This window comes from Symphalangus syndactylus, chromosome 9 (assembly GCF_028878055.3).
Source record: "Symphalangus syndactylus isolate Jambi chromosome 9, NHGRI_mSymSyn1-v2.1_pri, whole genome shotgun sequence".
Taxonomy (NCBI): Eukaryota; Metazoa; Chordata; class Mammalia; order Primates; family Hylobatidae; genus Symphalangus; species Symphalangus syndactylus.
The window spans coordinates 133,705,557-133,726,003 of NC_072431.2; the positions used below are offsets into that span (position 1 = coordinate 133,705,557).

The 20,447-nt window shown below is 39.4% G+C and overlaps 2 protein-coding genes across 6 annotated transcripts in view; both read left to right on the forward strand.

Moving 5' to 3' along the window:
* The first annotated feature begins 404 nt into the window (after positions 1 to 404).
* On the forward strand, positions 405 to 5,910 carry RANBP6 (RAN binding protein 6). 3 transcript variants are annotated; one of them, XM_055294299.2, is made up of 2 exons: positions 1,291 to 1,464; positions 2,580 to 5,910. In XM_055294299.2, the coding sequence occupies exons 1-2, from the start codon at positions 1,329 to 1,331 to the stop codon at positions 2,648 to 2,650; spliced, it is 207 nt and encodes a 68-aa protein (XP_055150274.1). In that variant the 5' UTR covers positions 1,291 to 1,328; the 3' UTR covers positions 2,651 to 5,910. The 3 variants fall into 3 exon arrangements, with proteins under 3 accessions (XP_055150272.1, XP_055150274.1, XP_055150273.1); XM_055294298.2 differs by having other exon boundaries at positions 1,300 to 1,523; XM_055294297.2 differs by having other exon boundaries at positions 405 to 5,910.
* A 2,537-nt stretch (positions 5,911 to 8,447) lies between these two features.
* Positions 8,448 to 20,447, forward strand: part of BRD10 (bromodomain containing 10) — an 87,698-nt gene continuing 75,698 nt past the window's right edge. For 2 of the 3 annotated variants that reach the window (XM_055294293.2, XM_055294294.2), the window contains exon 1: positions 8,449 to 9,738. In XM_055294293.2, the coding sequence (XP_055150268.1) occupies positions 9,146 to 9,738 (593 nt within the window). In that variant the 5' untranslated portion in view covers positions 8,449 to 9,145. Of the gene's footprint in view, positions 9,739 to 20,447 lie in introns of all 3 variants that reach the window. The other variant, XM_055294292.2, reaches the window with a different exon arrangement.

A 20,447-nucleotide genomic window follows, 5' to 3' on the forward strand; every position in this document is an offset into this window, starting at 1 on the left:
CGAGACTCCATCTCAAAAAAAAAAAAAAAAGAAACAAATTTAGTTTCATCAACATTTGTTTCTTGGAATAACCTCAGCAGCTTCCCACTAATGGGTAGTTAGGATTCTAGTAGCTGTATCCCTTCATATTTCAGTTTAGACAAGATGCAAGGAAAATCTCGAGTAACTTGTCCTAGGATACAAAATTAATTTAGTGACAAGGCCAGGATGCAAGTCTGTCTTCTGATTATTAGTTCAGATCACTTTCTACCATACTTTACTCAGTTGTCTTTCCCATTCTTTATTATAACCCACAGGCTAGGTGATTCTGACACACACCAGATTTTGAGCTACCACTCCACTGCATTAGATGTGGTAGTGGGGAAGTAATTATTATTTTATTATCACACTTACTATTTTATAAACAGCTTTATTATTTATATGCTATACAATTCACCAATTTAAATTGTACAACTCAATGGTTTTTAGTATAATCACGGAATTGTGCAACCATCACAAGTAATTTTAGAACATTTCATCACTCAAAAAGAAACACCCTATTTGATAGCAGTCATTCTCCATCCTCCCTTCCCCCCAACCTCTGGCAACGACTAATTTCTGTTATACAATTTGCCGGTTTGGTACCTTTCATACGAATGGAATCATACAATATGTGGTCGTGACTGGTTTCTTTCACTTGGCATGTTTTCAAGATAGACTTATTGTTTTAAAATTATCAAAGTAACAATATAGTTTAGAAATAAAAGAAAAAAATCATTCATAATCTGACCAGAAGCAGTGGCTCACACCTGTATTCCCAGTACTTTGGGAGGCCGAGGCGGGCGGATCACTTGAGCCTAGGAGTTGGAGACCAGCCTAGGCAGTATGGCGAAACCCTGTCTCTATAAAAAACACAATTAGCCGGGCGTGGTGGCGCGCGCCTGTGGTCCCAGCTACTGGGGGAACTGAGGCGGGGAGGATCGCTTGAGCCCAGGAGGTTGAGGCTGCAGTGAGCAGGGATCGCGCCGCCGTACTCCAGCCTAGGTGACAGAGCAAGACTTTCTATCAAAAAAAAAAATCAGTCATGATCCCATTCTAATCAATGCTTTTCTTCTCTTTTCTGCAAGTGCACGTTTATCTTATTGAAAAACAAATGGAGGATGCCATTGGCCTCCACACGGCTCTCACCTCTCTCCAAAACCTAGCTCGCAGCCTGCCAGAGCGCAGAGTTTCTGGGCAGAGGAGGGAGAAGCACCCCGCCCATCCCTGCCGGCGCCTCGCCTACGTCACTGCTTCGAGCCGCAGACCCCCTCCCTCCTTCCCGGTCGCGGTAGCTTTGACAGAGCGCAATGGCGGCGACCGCGTCTGCAGGGGTGCCGGCGACCGTGTCAGAAAAGCAGGAGTTTTACCAGCTTCTGAAGAACCTGATCAATCCAAGCTGTATGGTGCGGAGGCAAGCAGAGGAAATCTATGAAAATATCCCAGGTCTGTGTAAGACTACCTTCCTCTTAGATGCCGTCAGAAATAGAAGAGCAGGTTATGAGGTGAGACAAATGGCTGCCGCACTGCTACGACGGCTTTTGTCCTCTGGGTTTGAGGAGGTTTATCCAAATCTGCCTGCCGATGTTCAGAGGGATGTCAAGATTGAACTGATTCTGGCTGTTAAGTTAGAAACACATGCCAGCATGAGGAAAAAACTTTGTGATATTTTTGCAGTGCTGGCCAGGAATTTGATAGATGAGGATGGCACTAACCACTGGCCGGAAGGTCTGAAGTTTCTTATTGATTCAATCTACTCCAAAAATGTGGTTCTATGGGAAGTTGCACTTCACGTTTTCTGGCACTTTCCTGGGATTTTTGGGACCCAAGAGCGGCATGATTTGGATATCATCAAACGGTTGTTGGACCAGTGTATTCAAGATCAAGAACATCCAGCAATCAGAACATTATCCGCTAGAGCTGCAGCTGCTTTTGTACTTGCTAATGAGAATAATATTGCTCTTTTCAAAGACTTTGCAGACTTGCTTCCTGGAATCTTACAGGCTGTGAATGACTCATGCTACCAGGATGATGATTCAGTGCTAGAATCCCTTGTTGAGATTGCAGATACCGTACCTAAGTACTTGGGTCCTTATTTAGAAGATACTCTACAGTTGAGTTTGAAGTTATGTGGAGACTCTAGGCTTAGTAATCTGCAGCGCCAGCTGGCCCTCGAAGTTATAGTGACCTTGTCTGAAACTGCCACTCCGATGTTGAAAAAACATACAAATATTATTGCACAGGCAGTTCCTCATATATTAGCAATGATGGTTGATCTACAAGATGATGAGGACTGGGTAAATGCTGATGAAATGGAAGAAGATGATTTTGACAGCAACGCAGTTGCTGCGGAGAGTGCACTAGACAGACTGGCTTGTGGGCTTGGTGGAAAAGTTGTTTTACCAATGACCAAGGAGCATATCATGCAGATGCTTCAGAGCCCTGACTGGAAGTATCGACATGCTGGATTAATGGCCTTATCTGCCATTGGAGAAGGATGCCATCAACAAATGGAATCAATTCTAGATGAAACAGTTAACTCCGTTTTGCTTTTTCTTCAGGATCCTCATCCAAGGGTGAGGGCTGCAGCCTGTACTACACTTGGACAGATGGCTACAGATTTTGCACCTAATTTCCAAAAGAAATTTCATGAAACAGTGATTGCAGCTCTGTTACGTACCATGGAAAATCAAGGTAATCAGCGTGTGCAATCACATGCAGCTTCTGCTCTTATTATTTTTATTGAAGACTGCCCCAAATCATTGCTAGTTCTATATGTGGATAGTATGGTGAAAAATCTACATTCCATCTTGGTGATTAAACTTCAAGAGTTGATTCGGAATGGAACTAAGTTGGCTTTGGAACAACTTGTGACAACCATTGCATCAGTTGCAGATGCAATAGAAGAAAAATTTATCCCATATTATGATATATTCATGCCCTCGCTAAAGCACATTGTTGAGCTTGCTGTTCAGAAGGAACTCAAGCTTCTGAGAGGAAAAACTATTGAGTGCATTAGCCATATTGGTCTTGCTGTTGGGAAGGAAAAATTTATGCAAGATGCATCAAATGTGATGCAGCTGTTGTTGAAGACAAAATCAGACTTAAATAATATGGAAGATGATGACTCTCAGACCTCTTACATGGTTTCAGCATGGGCTAGAATGTGTAAAATTCTTGGAAAAGATTTTCAACAGTACCTTCCACTGGTTATCGAGCCTCTTATTAAGACTGCTTCAGCTAAACCTGATGTTGCTCTCTTAGACACACAGGATGTGGAGAATATGAGTGATGATGATGGCTGGCAATTTGTAAATCTTGGAGACCAGCAGAGTTTTGGAATTAAAACTTCAGGACTTGAAGCAAAAGCAGCTGCATGCCAAATGTTGGTTTACTATGCTAAGGAGTTAAGGGAAGGGTTTGTGGAATATACAGAACAAGTTGTGAAGCTGATGGTTCCTTTACTGAAATTTTATTTCCATGACAATGTTCGAGTGGCAGCAGCAGAGTCCATGCCTTTTCTCCTGGAATGTGCAAGAATTCGTGGCCCAGAGTATCTTGCACAGATGTGGCAATTCATATGTGACCCCTTAATCAAGGCTATTGGTACTGAACCGGATACAGATGTGCTCTCGGAAATAATGAATTCTTTTGCAAAGTCCATAGAAGTTATGGGAGACGGTTGCCTTAATGATGAACACTTGGAAGAACTGGGAGGAATACTGAAAGCAAAACTTGAAGGGCACTTTAAAAACCAAGAATTGAGACAGGTGAAAAGACAGGAAGAAAACTATGATCAACAGGTTGAGATGTCTCTACAAGATGAGGATGAATGTGATGTTTATATTCTGACCAAAGTATCAGATATTTTGCACTCATTATTTAGTACTTATAAGGAAAAGATTTTACCATGGTTTGAACAACTACTTCCATTAATTGTAAATCTAATTTGTTCAAGTAGGCCGTGGCCAGACAGACAGTGGGGATTGTGCATATTTGATGACATCATAGAGCACTGCAGTCCAACTTCGTTTAAATATGTAGAATATTTTCGGTGGCCAATGCTACTAAATATGCGAGATAACAACCCTGAAGTCAGGCAAGCTGCTGCTTATGGCCTGGGTGTCATGGCACAGTTTGGTGGAGATGATTATCGTTCTTTATGTTCAGAAGCTGTTCCACTGCTGGTAAAAGTTATTAAGTGTGCAAATTCCAAAACCAAAAAAAATGTCATTGCTACAGAGAACTGTATTTCAGCAATAGGGAAGATTTTGAAATTTAAGCCTAACTGTGTAAATGTAGATGAAGTTCTTCCACACTGGTTATCATGGCTTCCATTGCATGAAGATAAAGAGGAAGCTATTCAGACTTTGAGTTTTCTCTGTGACCTAATTGAAAGTAACCACCCAGTTGTAATTGGTCCAAATAATTCCAATCTTCCCAAAATAATCAGTATAATTGCAGAAGGAAAAATTAATGAGACTATTAATTATGAAGATCCTTGTGCCAAACGCCTAGCTAATGTCGTGCGTCAGGTACAGACTTCTGAAGATTTATGGTTGGAATGTGTATCGCAACTTGATGATGAACAGCAGGAAGCCTTACAGGAGTTGCTAAATTTTGCTTGAAGCACTTTAATATAACTTGAATGTTATCTACTATAAAAGTAACTACAAATAAGTGTTGTGAATGGATTTTATTATAAATCAGAGAACTGTTTTCTCCCTGCTAAGCAGTTTATAGTTCTTCCCCATGTTTCTCCAGAATTAGTCAGTGTTAGTCCTCTGTTTATCTCGCATGTTTTATCTTCCAAACACAGACCTTGGTGATAACCTATGCTTCAAACTGTCTTAAACAATGTTTGTCACCTTTCCCCTAGTTGATGTAAAGTATATAAATTGTTGCTATTGTTTGAACTATTATTGATGCTAGCCAAGCAGTATACTTGATGTGAAGATGTCATGCTATCACAATATGCTAAGAGCTCACAAAAATAAGATAGAGTTTCCAGGACAGACATCTTTGGAATTGTGAGTGAAGGATATAGTGGCAGGCTTGTCCCTCTTTGATTAATACTCTTGGTATTCGTGGTGATCGGAGGATGCTGTTACTAGGAGAGTTTTGAGATATTGCAGTGGATGTGGGATGTATATGAACTTTTTCATAATGTACTCCTGGGAACTGGGTGGGACATATCCATATTGTAGTTGCAAAGGTGTCTGGTTGAGAGTTAGAGAACTTTTAAATTTCTTTGGCCAGACAGGTCTCTATTTTTTTAAGTTATCCAGGACTCCAAGAACCATAGTTACTGAAAAGGGAGTCCTGATACATCTAATATTGGTAGCATGTAACAGTGTTTGACAAAGAGTAAGTAAGCAGTATTCTTGGGAGTCAGTGTTATGTGTTTCAGCAGAGTATTATTTTTTATATGTATGCCATTTTCCCCCTGCAAAGCAGCTCAACAAAAGAAAAAGCTCTAGTTATAGGGCTTAAATTGATTTCTATTTCAAACAATTTCCTAATAGATTCTGGAGTAGAACTGAAGAGTATTCTATTGGAAAAGTGAGAGGAAGGAAATGTAATTTTCTTTGAACATGAAAAAGAAAGCAACTTTGAGAGTAGTCATTTAGCAGTAGATGTGCATTATTATGAGAAAACAGTTCTATAAGTCCAGGGTGAATTATATTAATTGGAATGTTGGTCTTTAATGTCGAGCTTGTTGTAGGGTAGAAAAGAGCTTTCTACTCAGCTAATAGTTAATCACTGATCCAAAACTTAAATACATCTATAATTTCCTGGGGCTATTGTGAGTACTGTGTATGTATTTAGCAAATATTTAAGACCTAGTAAGTGCTCAATAAATTGTAGCTGTTATTGCTGTTGTTGTTTGTACCTGTATTGTGTCTGGAACTTCTTTTACTTTAGAATTTTCCCAATCCATTCCCTACTCATTCATATTGGCAGGCTATTTAGGCTATTGTTGACGAGAATATAAAGTTGAGATTTTAGATATGCAATTCTGTCCATTCCATATAATTATTACTAATGGGGGAAAAAGGAAAATTAAGGACATTATGTATAGTATGATCAAAATTTTTAGTATATTTAAGATAAATATAGATGAATGAATAGAAAAATCCCACCTCAAAGTATTAATAGAGGTTTTCTCTAGGTGGTAGGATTAAGTGGCAAATTTTCTTCTCACTTACCTATATTTTCTAATTTACCTACATACCTACAACCAACATATTTCTTGTTTTGTTTGTTTTGAGATGGAGTTTTGCTCTTGTTGCCCAAGCTGGAGTGCAATGGCACGATCTCGGCTCACTGCAACCTCTGCCTCCCAGGTTCAAGCAATTCTCCTGCCTCAGCCTCCCGAGTAGCTGGGATTATAGGTGTGCACCACCACTCCCAGCTAATTTTTTGTATTCCTAGTAGAAACGGGGTTTCACCATGTTAGCCAGGCTGGTCTAGAACTCCTGACCTCAGGTGATCTGTCCACCTCAGCCTCCCAAAGTGCTGGGATTACAGGCAGCCACCGTGCCCAGCCCATATTTCTTGTGTAATAAAGTTTCTTTTTTAAGATCAAGGACCCGATCCTACTTTCATTATAGTGAAGTTGCTATCATCTGGATCTCTTCATAACCTAGAGTTGAGGTTCCTTCTACTCACCCACACCTTTCTCTTTTATATAATCTTAATTAAGAAACCCTTTATCAACATTTCTAGCAATTCCCTACACTTTTATGTATGAGGAATTAGAAATTCTGCCAGATGACTTGGAATTAGGCACCTGGAGTTTTTGAAGTATGACAGACCTAGATTTTAATTTTGGTTAACAACTTTCTTAAACTAAGAGGCAGTTTCCTCATCTGAAAAATAAGATTAATATCTAACTGATAGGCTTGTTGTGAGAATTAAAGGAGACAATGAATATAAAGTGGTTAGTGGCACAGGGTTCAATAGTGTAAGCTAATATTGTCCAAGAGTCATGAAATAGGGCTGATGACTAAAGAGGAGTAGAGGATGTTTGCTTGGGTACGTTGGGCTTCAGACTCCTGGGCTTTGTCAAAAGAAAGGAGGAATGTCTGGTCAGACACACTTTTTGGTTGCCAGGTGCTGAAGGAAGACTGATCCCTGCATTTTTTTCTGTGAGCTGAGGTTCTTCTGTGGCCTCTTCAGAGTCCACAGACTCTTCTCTGAGGGGAGAGAACCCTGTAAATGCGTTATATATTACAAATGTCTGATGAGAGGAGACCTTGAATACTAGATAAAAGGTATGTGTGGAGGACAATGTCAATACCCTAACTAAAAAAGCGTTCCCGCTTCACTATTTTACTTAAGAGTGATACTTACTGGACAAAAAACAGCTTTGAGGTTAAAAAAACTTTTATCACTGCTTTAAAGTTCACATTAATGAGAAGTAAACAATTGCAAGAGTCAGAGTATCCTAATCATTTAGTTATACATATTTTACTTTTAAAATGCATGATTTCTGTAATTTTGTTTTTGTGTTTAGGTAATTCTAGGTTTCAAACGAGGGTTCTGTGTACCTAGAAAAAATAATATGTGCGTCTTTCAAATACAACATGAGAAAATAGTAGCATTTGCTTTACGGAACCATGAATTCCTACCTCCCAACTAATTTTAAGTAACATGTAAACCAGTGTGAATGATGAGTCCACTTTTTAGTCATTAAACAGTAATTGTAAAATGTAGCGAGATTGTCAGCCCATGCAAACAACTGTTTAATGCTGTACAACTCAGACATGAACTATTTTGACTGTTTTCAGTCCGAAGAATTTGTTTAAATGAGGTTCCATTCTCCTTATTCTTAACAGATCTCAAGAATCGGGAGGGTGGAAATTTTTAACTGAAAACATGGAATTAGTTCCAAAATATGAACTGGTGTTAAGAGCTGGGCTTCTAAAAATCACCTCCTTTTCTTCAGCATGTGAACGTATGGTCGAGTCCTTAAACTTTCTTTCTAAACTTCTCAAAATTCTGGTTATATATGAAAGACCCGCAGTCACAAGGGAGAAAGGGTGGGAATAGAATGTAAATTTTATAGTAGAGAAGATTTACATTTTACTCTTTCTCACTATTCATTTGCCATTAACAAAGGTTATCTAGCAACTTTAATTTTAGTTTGGGGGACTAACACGGGTCTTGCAAAAGAAGTTTCCTCTTGCAGCACTTGCTTTAAAAAAAAAAAAAAAGCCTTTTGGCCACCTTCCCAGGAGGTGGTGAATTAAGCTGCGCAGGCGCCTTGCTTCCCCCTGCATCAGCCTCTTAGATTGGCCTACGATTGATTACATCATTGGTCCGCGCAGCCCTAGCAGGCTTCTGGGCCTGTAGCTGAGCCGAAGCTCTTCCTTTTGCGTAGCGGGGCGGGGCATGACGGTGGCGGGACGTGGGGGAAGAAAAATTGTTCTACTACGCATGCGCACCGGGGATGGCGACAGGGCGTCTTTCTTTGCTTCTCTCCACAGCTCTTCCCAGCCTGGGGGCTGAGTGCCCTCCCCCTTCTCTCCCTGCCCCTCCCCTTTCTCCCCCCCCAGCGCCCAGCCGTGCTTCTAACTGACAGTTGTCGCCGGGCCCCGTCCGCGCACCGCCTCCTTCTGCCCGTGTCCCCCGCAGGTAGAGGGGGGCGGGAGGGGGTGTGAGGGAGAGGAGGAGCCGGAGCCGCCGCTGCGGCCCCCTCTGGGGACGGGAGAGGACAGCCCCCTTCTTCCTCGCCCCCTCCCAGCCCCCCGCTGGCCCGGGAGGGGGTGGGGCGCCGAGGCCGCGGCGACCCGGCGGGGCCTGGCCGGTGAAGAGCAGGCGGGCGGGGTGCGGAGGGGTGAGACCGGCGAGGGCCGTGCGCGCGCCGCCGCCGGGGGGAGGGGAGAGGAGGGCACCTAGGCTCTCCTCTCCCCCCTCCCCGCGCGCCATGTAACCCCGCCCCGCCGGCGGTGAGCTCGAGACCCCCGCGCGCACCGAGCCGAGCTGGCGGCTGAGGAGAGCCAGGCCCGATGTGGCAGGGGCTACGCGCCGCGGCCGAGCTGTGAGGAAGCGGCTCGCGTTCACGCGTCCCCCAGCATCTCAAGCGGCTGTTCCACACCGCCCAGCCTAGGCCTGCTGGGGCATGAGCGTGCCCGGGACGCCGGGAGCGATGGAGCCGGCCGGGGAGGAAGAGCGGCCGCCACCGGCGGCCGAAGGAGAGGACGACGAGGAGGAGGTGGCAGCGGTGGCCCCGGCCTTAGGGCCGGCCCACGGAAGGAGTGCCTCCTCGCTGGAGGACGCGGACGATCAGGAGGAAGAGATGGAGGCGATGGTGATCGGAGGCGGTGGCTGCAAGGAGCAGGAGCTGACCTATGAGCTACAGCAGGGCTACCGCATCCTGGGCGAATTCCTGCAGGAGAAGCACCGGGGCCTCACCGCCCCTTTTCTGCAGCCCTTGGGGGGCGTTGCCACCGCGGAGGAGGAGGTGGCGGAAGGGCCGCACAGCGGGGGCCGGGGCGGTCGCGCCTTCCCGCAGCAGCCTGGGCAGGGCATGTGTCTCCTGAAGATGGAGGAGAAGTTCGCCAGCGGCCAGTACGGGGGCATCACCGAGTTCGTGGCAGACTTCAGGTTGATGCTGGAGACGTGCTACCGCCTGCACGGAGTGGACCACTGGATCTCCAAACAGGGCCAGAAGCTGGAGATGATGCTGGAGCAGAAGTTAGCGCTTCTCTCTCGGTAAGCGAGCCTGGTCCCCGGTGGGACTGACAGACTGACACAAACACACCCTCACACGTGCCCGAGGATGGGCTGGGCCAGGGGCCTGGGGGCGGCGCTGATAGGTGCTGAGTCGGTGCTGGAGAAGCCCGGGAGGAGGAGCGGCGCTGGGCGGGGACCGGAGAGGTGTGGTGGGTGTGGGCCGAACCCGGTGTTCGCGTACACTGAGCGGGAAACCCGGGTCTGCAGCGCTGAAGTGCGGGGTGAAGTTTGCAGATGTAAAACGGAATGGGTCCCGTAGGAAGAATTGCACGTGTAGGCAAAGGAACAGTTTTTGTGGGATGGAAGTTGGACCTGCAACTTTTAGACAGTTTTAGCATGACATTTAAAACAGCGTTTAGGATGAAATATCTCTAGAAAAATAATTTTGGCTTATGTAAAAAGGTGTCTAAAACCATTAAAAAATAATTTTAACATTTACTACCCATGTCGGTCATCGAAGATTTATGGAGTGTTACTAAAGTTAATGGTTACTCTTGCATACTACTGATCTTTTCTCTCCGTTTCATCTGAGGACGCCCAATTTTTGCAATAATAGGGAATGCATCAACACACATTTTTTAAAGTTTATACATTTATGTTTGTTCTACCAGAAATCATAGGCAAGTCAGATGACACTGTGCTCTTGGTATCTGCCACCCATATATCCATTTATTTAACACAAGAGGAGGATACTAAAATGAATGTATTGTTTTATAATAATTGTATAGTCTATGTCAGCCAAGTTAATTTCTAAAGTTTAAATTTTTCGGGAGTGGAAAAGTTCAATGTTTTTGGTATTCGTAGTTGAAGTGGAATAGTAGTTTGACTGTTTACTATTAGAATGAATTTAAGTTGAGCAAGTCACTTAACCTTTTTGGCCTCTGTTTCCTCATCTATCAAGCGGGGATAATAATAGTACTTCTCTCATAGAGTTGCTCTGAGAATTTAATGAGTTAATAAATGTGAAATCAACAGTGCTGGTCCCGTAGTTAACCCAGTATAAGTGTTAGGCATTTCAATGTAAGTAGTAGCAGTCGTTGAATAATATGAGTGTGTACTTCATATCTGAAACTGGGCATTATACTTGTGCTTTTACAGAATAGCTTCTAGAAATTGTGTTAATTTTTTGGTTCTTGATTTGTCACTGTAATTTAAAAGTAACCTTTGTCATTGGCTTCCCATATGCTGTTTTCAAGACTAACAGTGATTTTTTTCACCAAAAACAGTTGACATAGTGCCTGTCTTCGTTAAGTGAACTCTTTTTAAGGAACCTCTTCTTGAATCCTTTCATAGAGTAGGATTATTTAGTAATAGAATAATTATTCACATATTTGCTTTGTAAATTACTTTTAATACTTTAGTAATTTTGTATTTCTGTAGTATGTTTGTTACCCTTGTCTCCACAGTGCATTATTGCTGTGACTCACATAAAAAACAATCCATTCACGTTATTATTTTGAAGTTATAAAGTATCCTCCTGATTGATGTCACAAGATTTTAGACCTGGAAGAAACTTAGAGTTCATTTAATCTATCAGATGTGGGAATAGGGATTTAGGATAAGGCAAGAGAATGACTGAATGAAAGTGCTAAGAGATAGCATGTGGGTTTGAATTACTGGTGTTTTCAAAAGCTCTGTGTGTAATAAACATTTCTTTCTTTCTTTCTTTTCTCCGAGTCTCGCTCTATAGCCCAGGCTGGAGTCCAGTGGCACGATCTCAGCTCACTGCAACCTCCGCCTCCCGGGTTCAAGCAATACTCCTGCCTCAGCCTCCCGAGTAGCTGGCATTAGCTGTCACTGCGCCCAGCTAATTTTCGTATTTTTGGTAGAGATGGAGTTTCACCATGCTGGCCAGGCTGGTCTCAAGCTCCTGACCTCAGGTGATCCGCCCGCCTTGGCCTCCCAAGGTGCTGGGATTACAGGCCCTAGCCACTGCGCCCGGCTTGTAATAAACATTTCTTAGTCTTAAAAAAGAGCAGACTAAGAAACTACATAAAGGTAAATTTCTAAATGCTTAGAATCATCATTCTCAGTCGTTAATGCTCAGAATACTTATATTCCCATGTGATCTAATAGTATCCATATTTAGAAATTAAACTTATTTTATAGTTTATAAATATGTATTTCTGACACTTAGGCCAGTAGAGATAAAATTCTTGCTATTTTAGTAGCAAAAAGTAGTATGACCTCAAATAGTTAATTAAAGTTGGAGTCCCTCACTTTTTTGTATTTGATGTATGCAAACATGTCAGGTTTGCGAGACCACACTTGTGGATACTAGGACATCAGTTCTTCTAGCCTAAAATCTGAGTCATTACTAACTGCTTCCAGTGGGCACAACTTTGAGAAAAGCATAGGTCACAGCTGTTTGGAATGCAACTAAGATATATGGATGTTTCAAAACAGTATTCTATAGAGTGTTCACGGGAGTGTGATTTTCAGCATATAGATGACTCATATCTTATTTGTAAATATCTCAAAGTGGTATATGGTATTTTAGAAATGAAACCAATGAATCACTTAGATATTATTTAAATTTTCTGCTGTCTTCTGGAATATATTTATAAGACACTAAAGGAACTTATTTTCAAAGTGTAAAGAGACTTTAAAGCCGTTCCCTATACTGCTGAGCTTTCTAGTGAGCAGTAAGTGAGGTACATTAGGTAAAGAGGATACCACATTCTCATTAGAGAGCAGCCCAATAGCATTAGTACCTTGGACACAACATATTACTTGAATCTCAGTTTCCTTATCTGTATAATGAGGGTGTTAGGGTAGAATAATTGTGCAAGTATTAAGTATCTTCTAGAATTAGGCATTCATGTCCCTAAGATCAAAAGATAAGTTCCCTGCCCTTAAGTGGTTTGTAGTTGAGTAGGGAAACAGATACTTAAAAATAGAATAATTCTGTAATGGATATATGAACAAAGTACAAGAGGAATTTAAAGGAAGATGACATAAATCTGAAGCAGAAGGGGTGAATGTGGGGATGACAAGTGAGAAGAGGTAAGGAAGAGAAAGAGACTAGTCTATCATAGAGGTGTTTATATTTGAATTGATTCTTGAAGGACTTGAATATTACTACTGAACTTTTTGGGAAGGTTTAACTGGGGCATTCCAGAATGCTGAACTACAGTGAGTGCAAGGCGTGAGACAGTATAGTATTTCTGGAAACTACAAATAATTCTGTATGCTTCACTGTAGTTTCCAGAGTAGTCTCAGCACCTCAGGAAGTAGACAGGATGACCCACTGGGGTGAGAGAAGAAAATATTAGAACTTAAGTATGTTCTGTTATTATTTTACCTTTTGAAATATCTTTTTGTTTGCTTTTTGTGATGTTTAAAGCAGCAATGCATGTATATAATCTATAAATAATTTATAAGTATTTATGATTTTTATATTATCTATATATATTTTCAAGAGAAGTAGGACTAAAATTCAGGCCTGCTCTTTCAGTTTCCAAAAGCTGATTAATTCTCAGAATGAATTCCAAATTGAGCTACTGGTGTGTATATTTTGTTTTTCACAGGCAATAACATATTTTGAAAGTCCCAACACAGATTTTTAAATTTTTAGTATCAAAAATACAGTTTTGACCAGGCGTTGCTATAGATACTATTTTCTTTGTTAGATAACATATCTGTTCTCAAGAAAGTTATATTTTAGAAGGGATGTCATTCATCCATTTGAGGCAACTGTGAGAAATAGCAATTAACAGTAGAAACAGGGAGAAGATCATCTAAGTGGAAAGGAATAGAAAATACTTAATAGGAAATTATGAAAAGAACTTTAGAAAACGTCAAATATTAGTATGAATTTTTACCTCTTCCAAAACTGATTTTTAAATGATGATATTTTTGAAAACTTTAAGAATATTGCCATGTAGCCTAAGATGGCTTTTTCTAGTTTTGAAAGGCTGTCATTAAAAAAGATGCATCGCCAGTGACACTAATAGAGCTAAATTTAAATTTTCAATTTTGCCATTTAAGATAATATCTTGGTGAAAATAAGCTTATATATGTCTTTGTTAAAATTATTCTTGATTTCCATATTGTTACTGTTAAAAAATGGTACATGTATGGGATAAAAGGCTTTCTTAAAATATAGCTGAAGATTATTTGGTTTTGTAATTGCTTTTTAGTTGGCAGAATATTTTTTGGATTGGGGTAAGAGTACAGCATCCTTGGCCGAGTGTGGCAGCTCACACCTGTAATCCCGGTACTTAGGGAGGCCAAGGCGGGTCGTTCACTTGAGGCCCAGAGTTTGAGACTAGCTTGGCCAACAGGATGAAACCCCATCTTTACTTAAACAAACAAACAAACAAAATTAGCCAGGTGTGGTGGCACACATCTGTAATCCCAGCTACTTGGGAGTCTGAGGCACGAGAATCGCTCAAACCTGGAAGATGGAGATTGCAGTGAGCCGAGATGGTGCCGCTGCACTCCAGCCTGGGTGATAAGAGTGGGGGAAAAAAAAAAAAGTACAGCATCCTCATGAAGCCTCAAAAATTTGAAAATAGAGGTTTCCAAATACAAGTAGTAATCAAATTAAAAATGAATTTTTATTTTAATCTTTTCCTAAGTTAAATTTGAATTCGTACTGGCTTGCTTATCCTCAGTTAAGATCAAAACCTATAAAGTGGGAATTTTAACAGAATGTTTATTTCTCCTCAGTAAGTCTAACCCATCCTACCTACCACTGGATTCTGTAATTCTTTTTTTATATGAATCTTTACAAATTGGGGATCTTTGGTAATAGAATTTGGATTTGCCTCATGTTCAGAACCTATAGAATGTTAGAGCTTGATAGTCCATGTAGTTGTATTTATTATAGTAGCCATTCTTTAAAAAATAGTGTTATTTCAAGAAGGTTCAGAAAATGTTTTAAGTGCAGTAACAGAAGTATGAAAGAGTTCGATTAACAAGACATTTATTGAGCACCTGCTCTGTTCTAGGGTTTGGGGGGCAGTCCCCGCCCCCAACGGGTTTAAAAGATGGTAGGAAGAAACACATATACAGGCATAGTAGAAGGCAAAGTATGTTTAAACCATGAGTCTGAAACTTGTTCCGTTGTCAGAACACTTAGAAGTCATGGTACTATTTGCACAACATCCTGAAATATGTTTTTAATTATATCATGATTTTTTTGCTAGGACATCTAAAAGGTTTAAAACAAATAATGGGGGGGAACCTTTAATTGAAGAAATTCTATGTAGTATCTTAGTTTTTTCCCCCTACAAATTGGGAAAACATAATCCCTTTCAGATTTTAGGTGATAAATCTTGGTTTAGCTCATGAATGATCATGTTCCAAGGAGCATACTTTGAGGATGTATACTACTGTGATGAGCTATATTATAGTGTGCAGAGGAGGGATAACTATTGGGAGTGGGTAGCTGGGATTAAAAATATTTTATTAGATTTTATTCAAGAGATTATGGTTTTTGAGCTAGGTTTTGAAGAGTGGGTAGAATAATGATAGGTGAAGATGTGTAGTTCATTGAACAATTATTTGAACTATTATGTGCTAGATAATATGTAAAGCCTTGTAGATAGAATGACAAACATGACCTTGTCCCTTCAAGGTGGTAGGTAAACAAACACATAATTAGAAGGTAGGTGTTTGGAGGCATAATTAAAAGTTAAAGTATGGAGGCAAGAGAGTACAGAGTAGGCTAGAGGAACAGTTTATACCCAGTGGTTAGAGTATAGGATGATGAGGATGTGTAGTGGCAGCTAAGTCTAGAAAGATAGTCTGGGGCCAATTATAAAGTACCGTGAGTGCTTGCTAGGGAATTTAGAATCTAGGCATTGTAGATCCATCACAGGTTGCGACTAGGGGAGTAACGTGAAGATTTTGCTAGTAGTATTTTGAGGTTTGAAGGCAGAAGTGAAAGGACAGTGAGGGAAGAAAACCAATTAAAAGATTATTGAGTTAATTCCATCAAGAGATAATAAACAGTAGGTATAGAAAGGTGGATGGGGATGCCAAAGAGGTAAATTCAACAGGTATCAGTGGTAAATGGCAAACTGTTGAATGTGGAGTGTGAAAGAGCAGATGATGTCCAAAATGAATAGGAGCATTTGAGCCCAGCTGATGGTGATGCCTAGGGGACCTGAGAGGAGGCATTCATTTGAAGATATCCAGCTGAGAATTATAAGAGTGCATGTGGAGTCCAGCATAGTGACAAGGGCTAGAGATGTTTAATTAGAGGGTAACTTGCTGAAGGATGATAAAGAAATAGAGTAAATGAAATTGCCCAGGATAGAGTCTAGTAAAAATACAAGGGAGCCAATGGCAGAACTTTGTGTGACGATTGAATGTCTTCAAACTGAAAAGAAAAAAGATTAGGGTTGTGATTAAAATATGTGTAATGTATATTAAAAGCTGAAATGCGTAATTTAGAAAAGGTAGTTAATGAAGCTGAAAAGAATTTAGTCTGGAATAAGTAAAAAGGTATTATTTGAAATATGCTGAATTTACAGACTATTATTTAAAAGGATTGTTCTTCCATTTGAAAATACTAATTTGAGAATGATTTAGAATTAAGACAATAAAAATGTCCTAACAGATTCTAATGTATTTTGCCTTATAGTTTGTTTCTCCTGGTATATGTGCCTTTGTATTTATTTTTATTTCCCAGAAGAACACTAGAGCAGGGAAGAAAAATCATATCTTGGAGAGAAAATGTCATCCCTTTCATAGTTTTATTTTAGCTTTCAGATCATCATTAGGCTATCTCTGTAAGATGAGAATTGCCCAGAACAAATAATAGCTATTTTCATTTTCCAGGAACTTGTATAATAATATGAATCTTAAAATTCATGGTAAGTTACCAGAAGTTTTTTTTTTTTAACTGGGAAAGGCTAATAAGCCCCAGTGGTGGTATCTGTCACCAAACCCTTTGTTATATCGTCTTCCACCTGAGACCAAGAATGTTCCAGAAATAAGCATGCATTACAATCAGAATATTAAGTATGTACACTTTGAAAAAAGATTCAGGAAAACCAAGAAAATGTTAATAGTTGTTATTGTTAACTAGAAAGATCCTGGTTTTCATTTTCTTCTTTTAACTTTTCTATATGTCCTAGATTTTCTACAATAAGCATATTACTTTTATATTAAAAATGTATTTTATTGAAAGGAAGTTAATATTTACAATTCTGAATAAACCGTATAAGTTAAAAATTGAACACAGACAGCATACCCTCCCTTAAGGGATGGACACGGTGTTCAAAAGCATAAAAGAAGGTAGCATGTGGTTAATGTGGTAAGACAAGTTCAGTTCATTATTTTTAGCATATATTTACAGTGCTTATTATTTGATAGGCACTATAGGGAGATTCAAAGATGGATATAGAAAGACACGAGTTGATAAACTTAAGTTGGTGTAGAGGTTATTCCAGGCAATAAGAATAGCATATCTAAAAGTGCAAAGGCAAAAAGAGCTGTGTGTAGCTAGGGAATGGCCGGTAGTTTAGTTTGGCTAGAGTGTAATTATATATAGAAAAGTAGTGACAGGTGTGACGGTGAGGGCCAGATTATGTAGCCAGATCACAGAGGGCCTAATATGCTGTGCTAATATTAGGGAGTTGTATGAAGGATTTTAAGCTAGGGAATTACAAGGGATACATAGATGAAATGAATTAGAGAAGGAGAGAACTAGACTCGATTTGATCTTTTCTCATCCTTTAATTTTCAGCTTTGCTTATTCTTGACTTCCAAGTTTAAAGAATTGCGTTTGACTTTGTTTCTTTTAGGTCTGGTGATTATATATATATAAATGTATCGGAAAAATTAGTTTTATATATAGTAGAAATCCTAGAGCAGTGCTAGGTATAAGAGAAATTTTGCCAAATTGAGATAATATGCTAGATTTACATCTCTAAATAATTTGTTAGACTTAGTTGTTTTGTTTCTTTGAATAATTTCAATCTTCTCTCTGTTCTCAGGGAAAAAATATGTTAAATACAGAATTTTATCAATTTAAGTTAGTCTATCTATCAAGTTGTTTTTAGCAACTTTGCCAATAACCAAAAAAGAATTATGGCAAATATAATTAATAAATTATACTGACAATATCAATATGCTTAATTTGACAGCTTAGTTTTTATAGACACAAATTCATATTTGTAACAGTTTAATACTTATAAGAACATAATCCTTAAAAAATACAACATTGCTAGTAGAAGGTATTTAAAAACTATTAAATATGATAGTATTTCAAGGTATTCCACAGACTACCGACAAGTATGAGAACCATTTATATTCGTAAGTTTATCTAAATCCTTGGTACAATTCTAGTACACTAGTGATTTCTACTAGTTATTAATTCCAGGCTAGGGAATTTGATTGATAGTAATATTTAAGTCAAAGGCTCTTAATCATATCCAAGACTTATTTTAAAAGTTTCATGAGAAGAGTACATAAATTATAGGATAACCGAAATCTCTTAATTTTTTATTAACAATTTAAACCCTTTTTTATCTCAAATATACACGTATTATTTACTTACACAAAAAAATTAAATGCAAAGTTTGAATTTGCTATGTAGTGCTTAATCATCATGCTTGGTTGCTTATGAACAAAAGCTGTAAGGATTGAGAGAAAGGAGTCTTTTCTCCTGAGAGAGAGACTGGAGAGAAAAGGATCGTAAAAGATTTCAAGGAGTAGGGTGCTTTACGAGGTTGATAAGGTACCACATAGATACCTATGGTGGTAGGATGGACAGTATTTGCAATATAGATTATTAAAATATGTGTATACATGTTATGGATATCTAAAGAAAATAGTTGAATTGTAACTAATATATGTAGACTTTTTAGCAATCCAGTGATTAGTGTTTATATTCGTAATAGTTTATTAATTTAAAATGTGTACATCTAGGGGCAATAATAGAACAGTACAAGAGAAAATCTCCCTCTTTCACCAGTCTCCAGGTCTCCTACTGTTAAGTGGCCAATCCTACTGTTAATAGTTTCTTTTATCGAGTTGAGTGTCCAATAGCCATCTCAAACTTTAACATGTTCAAAACAGAACTTTTGGTTTTTTTGTTTATTTTTACTAAGTTTAGTCTTAGAGATTTGACCATCCACCAAGTTGCTCTAGCCAAAAAAATAGCATTTTTCATTGATTCTTCCTACTTCTAAAGTATATTTTAAATCTTGCCTATTTCTTTCTACTGTTACCACTTAAATGTTCTTGACTGTCCTTTACAAAACGTATAGTATGTAACTTATAGTTTGAACTTATTTATTATGTATTGTGTTTGCTTACTTTTTGTGTATTTTCTTTACTATCCATGTAAGCTCAGAGCAGACAGGAATGTTGCCTGTGTTGTTGCCAAACCTACCCCACTACCTGTAAGTGCTTAGTTAATATTGAATGAAGGAATGAATGAATGGATGGATAGATCTGCCTGAAATTTGTTTTGGTGAAGAAGTGAGGTTGAAATCCAGCTTTATTTCTTTCTCAAATACCCAGCCAGTTGTCGCAACATCAACTTTCTCCATTATTTTGAATTACCATGTTTATGATATGTTATTGGTGTATTTGGATCTATTTTTCTTTATCATATGTCTCTGGTGTATTTGAATCTAACATTCTCTGGTGTGCTGTTGATCTAACTATTCATCTTCTGATATTAAACTTTATTACTGTGACTTTAGAATTTATTTTAATATATTTGGTAGAGTGAGTCCTCCATCAAAAAAAAAAAACCATTTTTTCATGTATTTATTTTTCCATTAGATATATAGCTTTTAAATAAGTATAGCAGAAGCAACATTTACATCACCCACGTTTTGTTCACTTCGCATAAGAAATATGCAAGAAAACAATAGAAATCACTAGTTTGTGGGGAATAAGAATGATATTCTTCTCATTCATGAAGTGAAAGATGAAAAGTTGATAGCATTACTTATTTTCTGTGGACACTGTAATAGCAACTTGCCACATTCTTCTTTTTTTTTTTTTGAGACGTAGTCTCGCTCTGTCACCCAGGCTGGAGTGCAGTGGCGCGATCTCGGCTCACTGCAAGCTCCACCTCCTGGGTTCACGCCATTCTCCTGCCTCAGCCTCTCCGAGTAGCTGGGACTACAGACGCCCGCCACCACGCCCGGCTAATTTTTTTGTATTTTTAGTAGAGACGAGGTTTCACCGTGGTCTCGATCTCCTGACTTCGTGATCTGCGCCACATTCTTCTAATTTTAATTATGTCCTTAGCTCTTGCCAAGTCCCTATATCTCTTTGTTAAGACCTGTTATTTCAGGTAGGCAGGTGCTAAGACTTGCTCTAGCTTTCCTGCCTTTCTTCCTTGTGCCGTTGTCTGAATCTGAAAGTGTCCTAAATTTACAATCAGCTACTTTAAAGCCTCATCAATGCTTAGGAGATAAATAGAAGAGTTGGCCAGGGGCAGGAAGCCAAGTATTTACCTGTGTACTTTGCAGACTCATTACATTTTTAGCATCTTCTAGGGAACATTAGCATATTGAAACAGTATGAGAGTTAGTGACCTAGAGGGCTTCTGTTCTGCCTGCATTGAGAACTCCTGAGAAGTAGGAATAGCTTTAGCAGTAGTAGTATGTTCAGCAGAGCAGCCCTAACTTACTAAAAATGCTTATCAAACTTGTCAAGGTTGATAAGTCACTTTTCAAATACTATTTCTCTGTCAATAAAAACTTTGCATT

What these genes read in the sequence shown, in the direction of transcription:
- RANBP6 (XM_055294297.2), top strand. Translation starts at nt 1,329, where the DNA reads ATGGCGGCGACCGCGTCTGCAGGGGTGCCGGCGACCGTGTCAGAAAAG.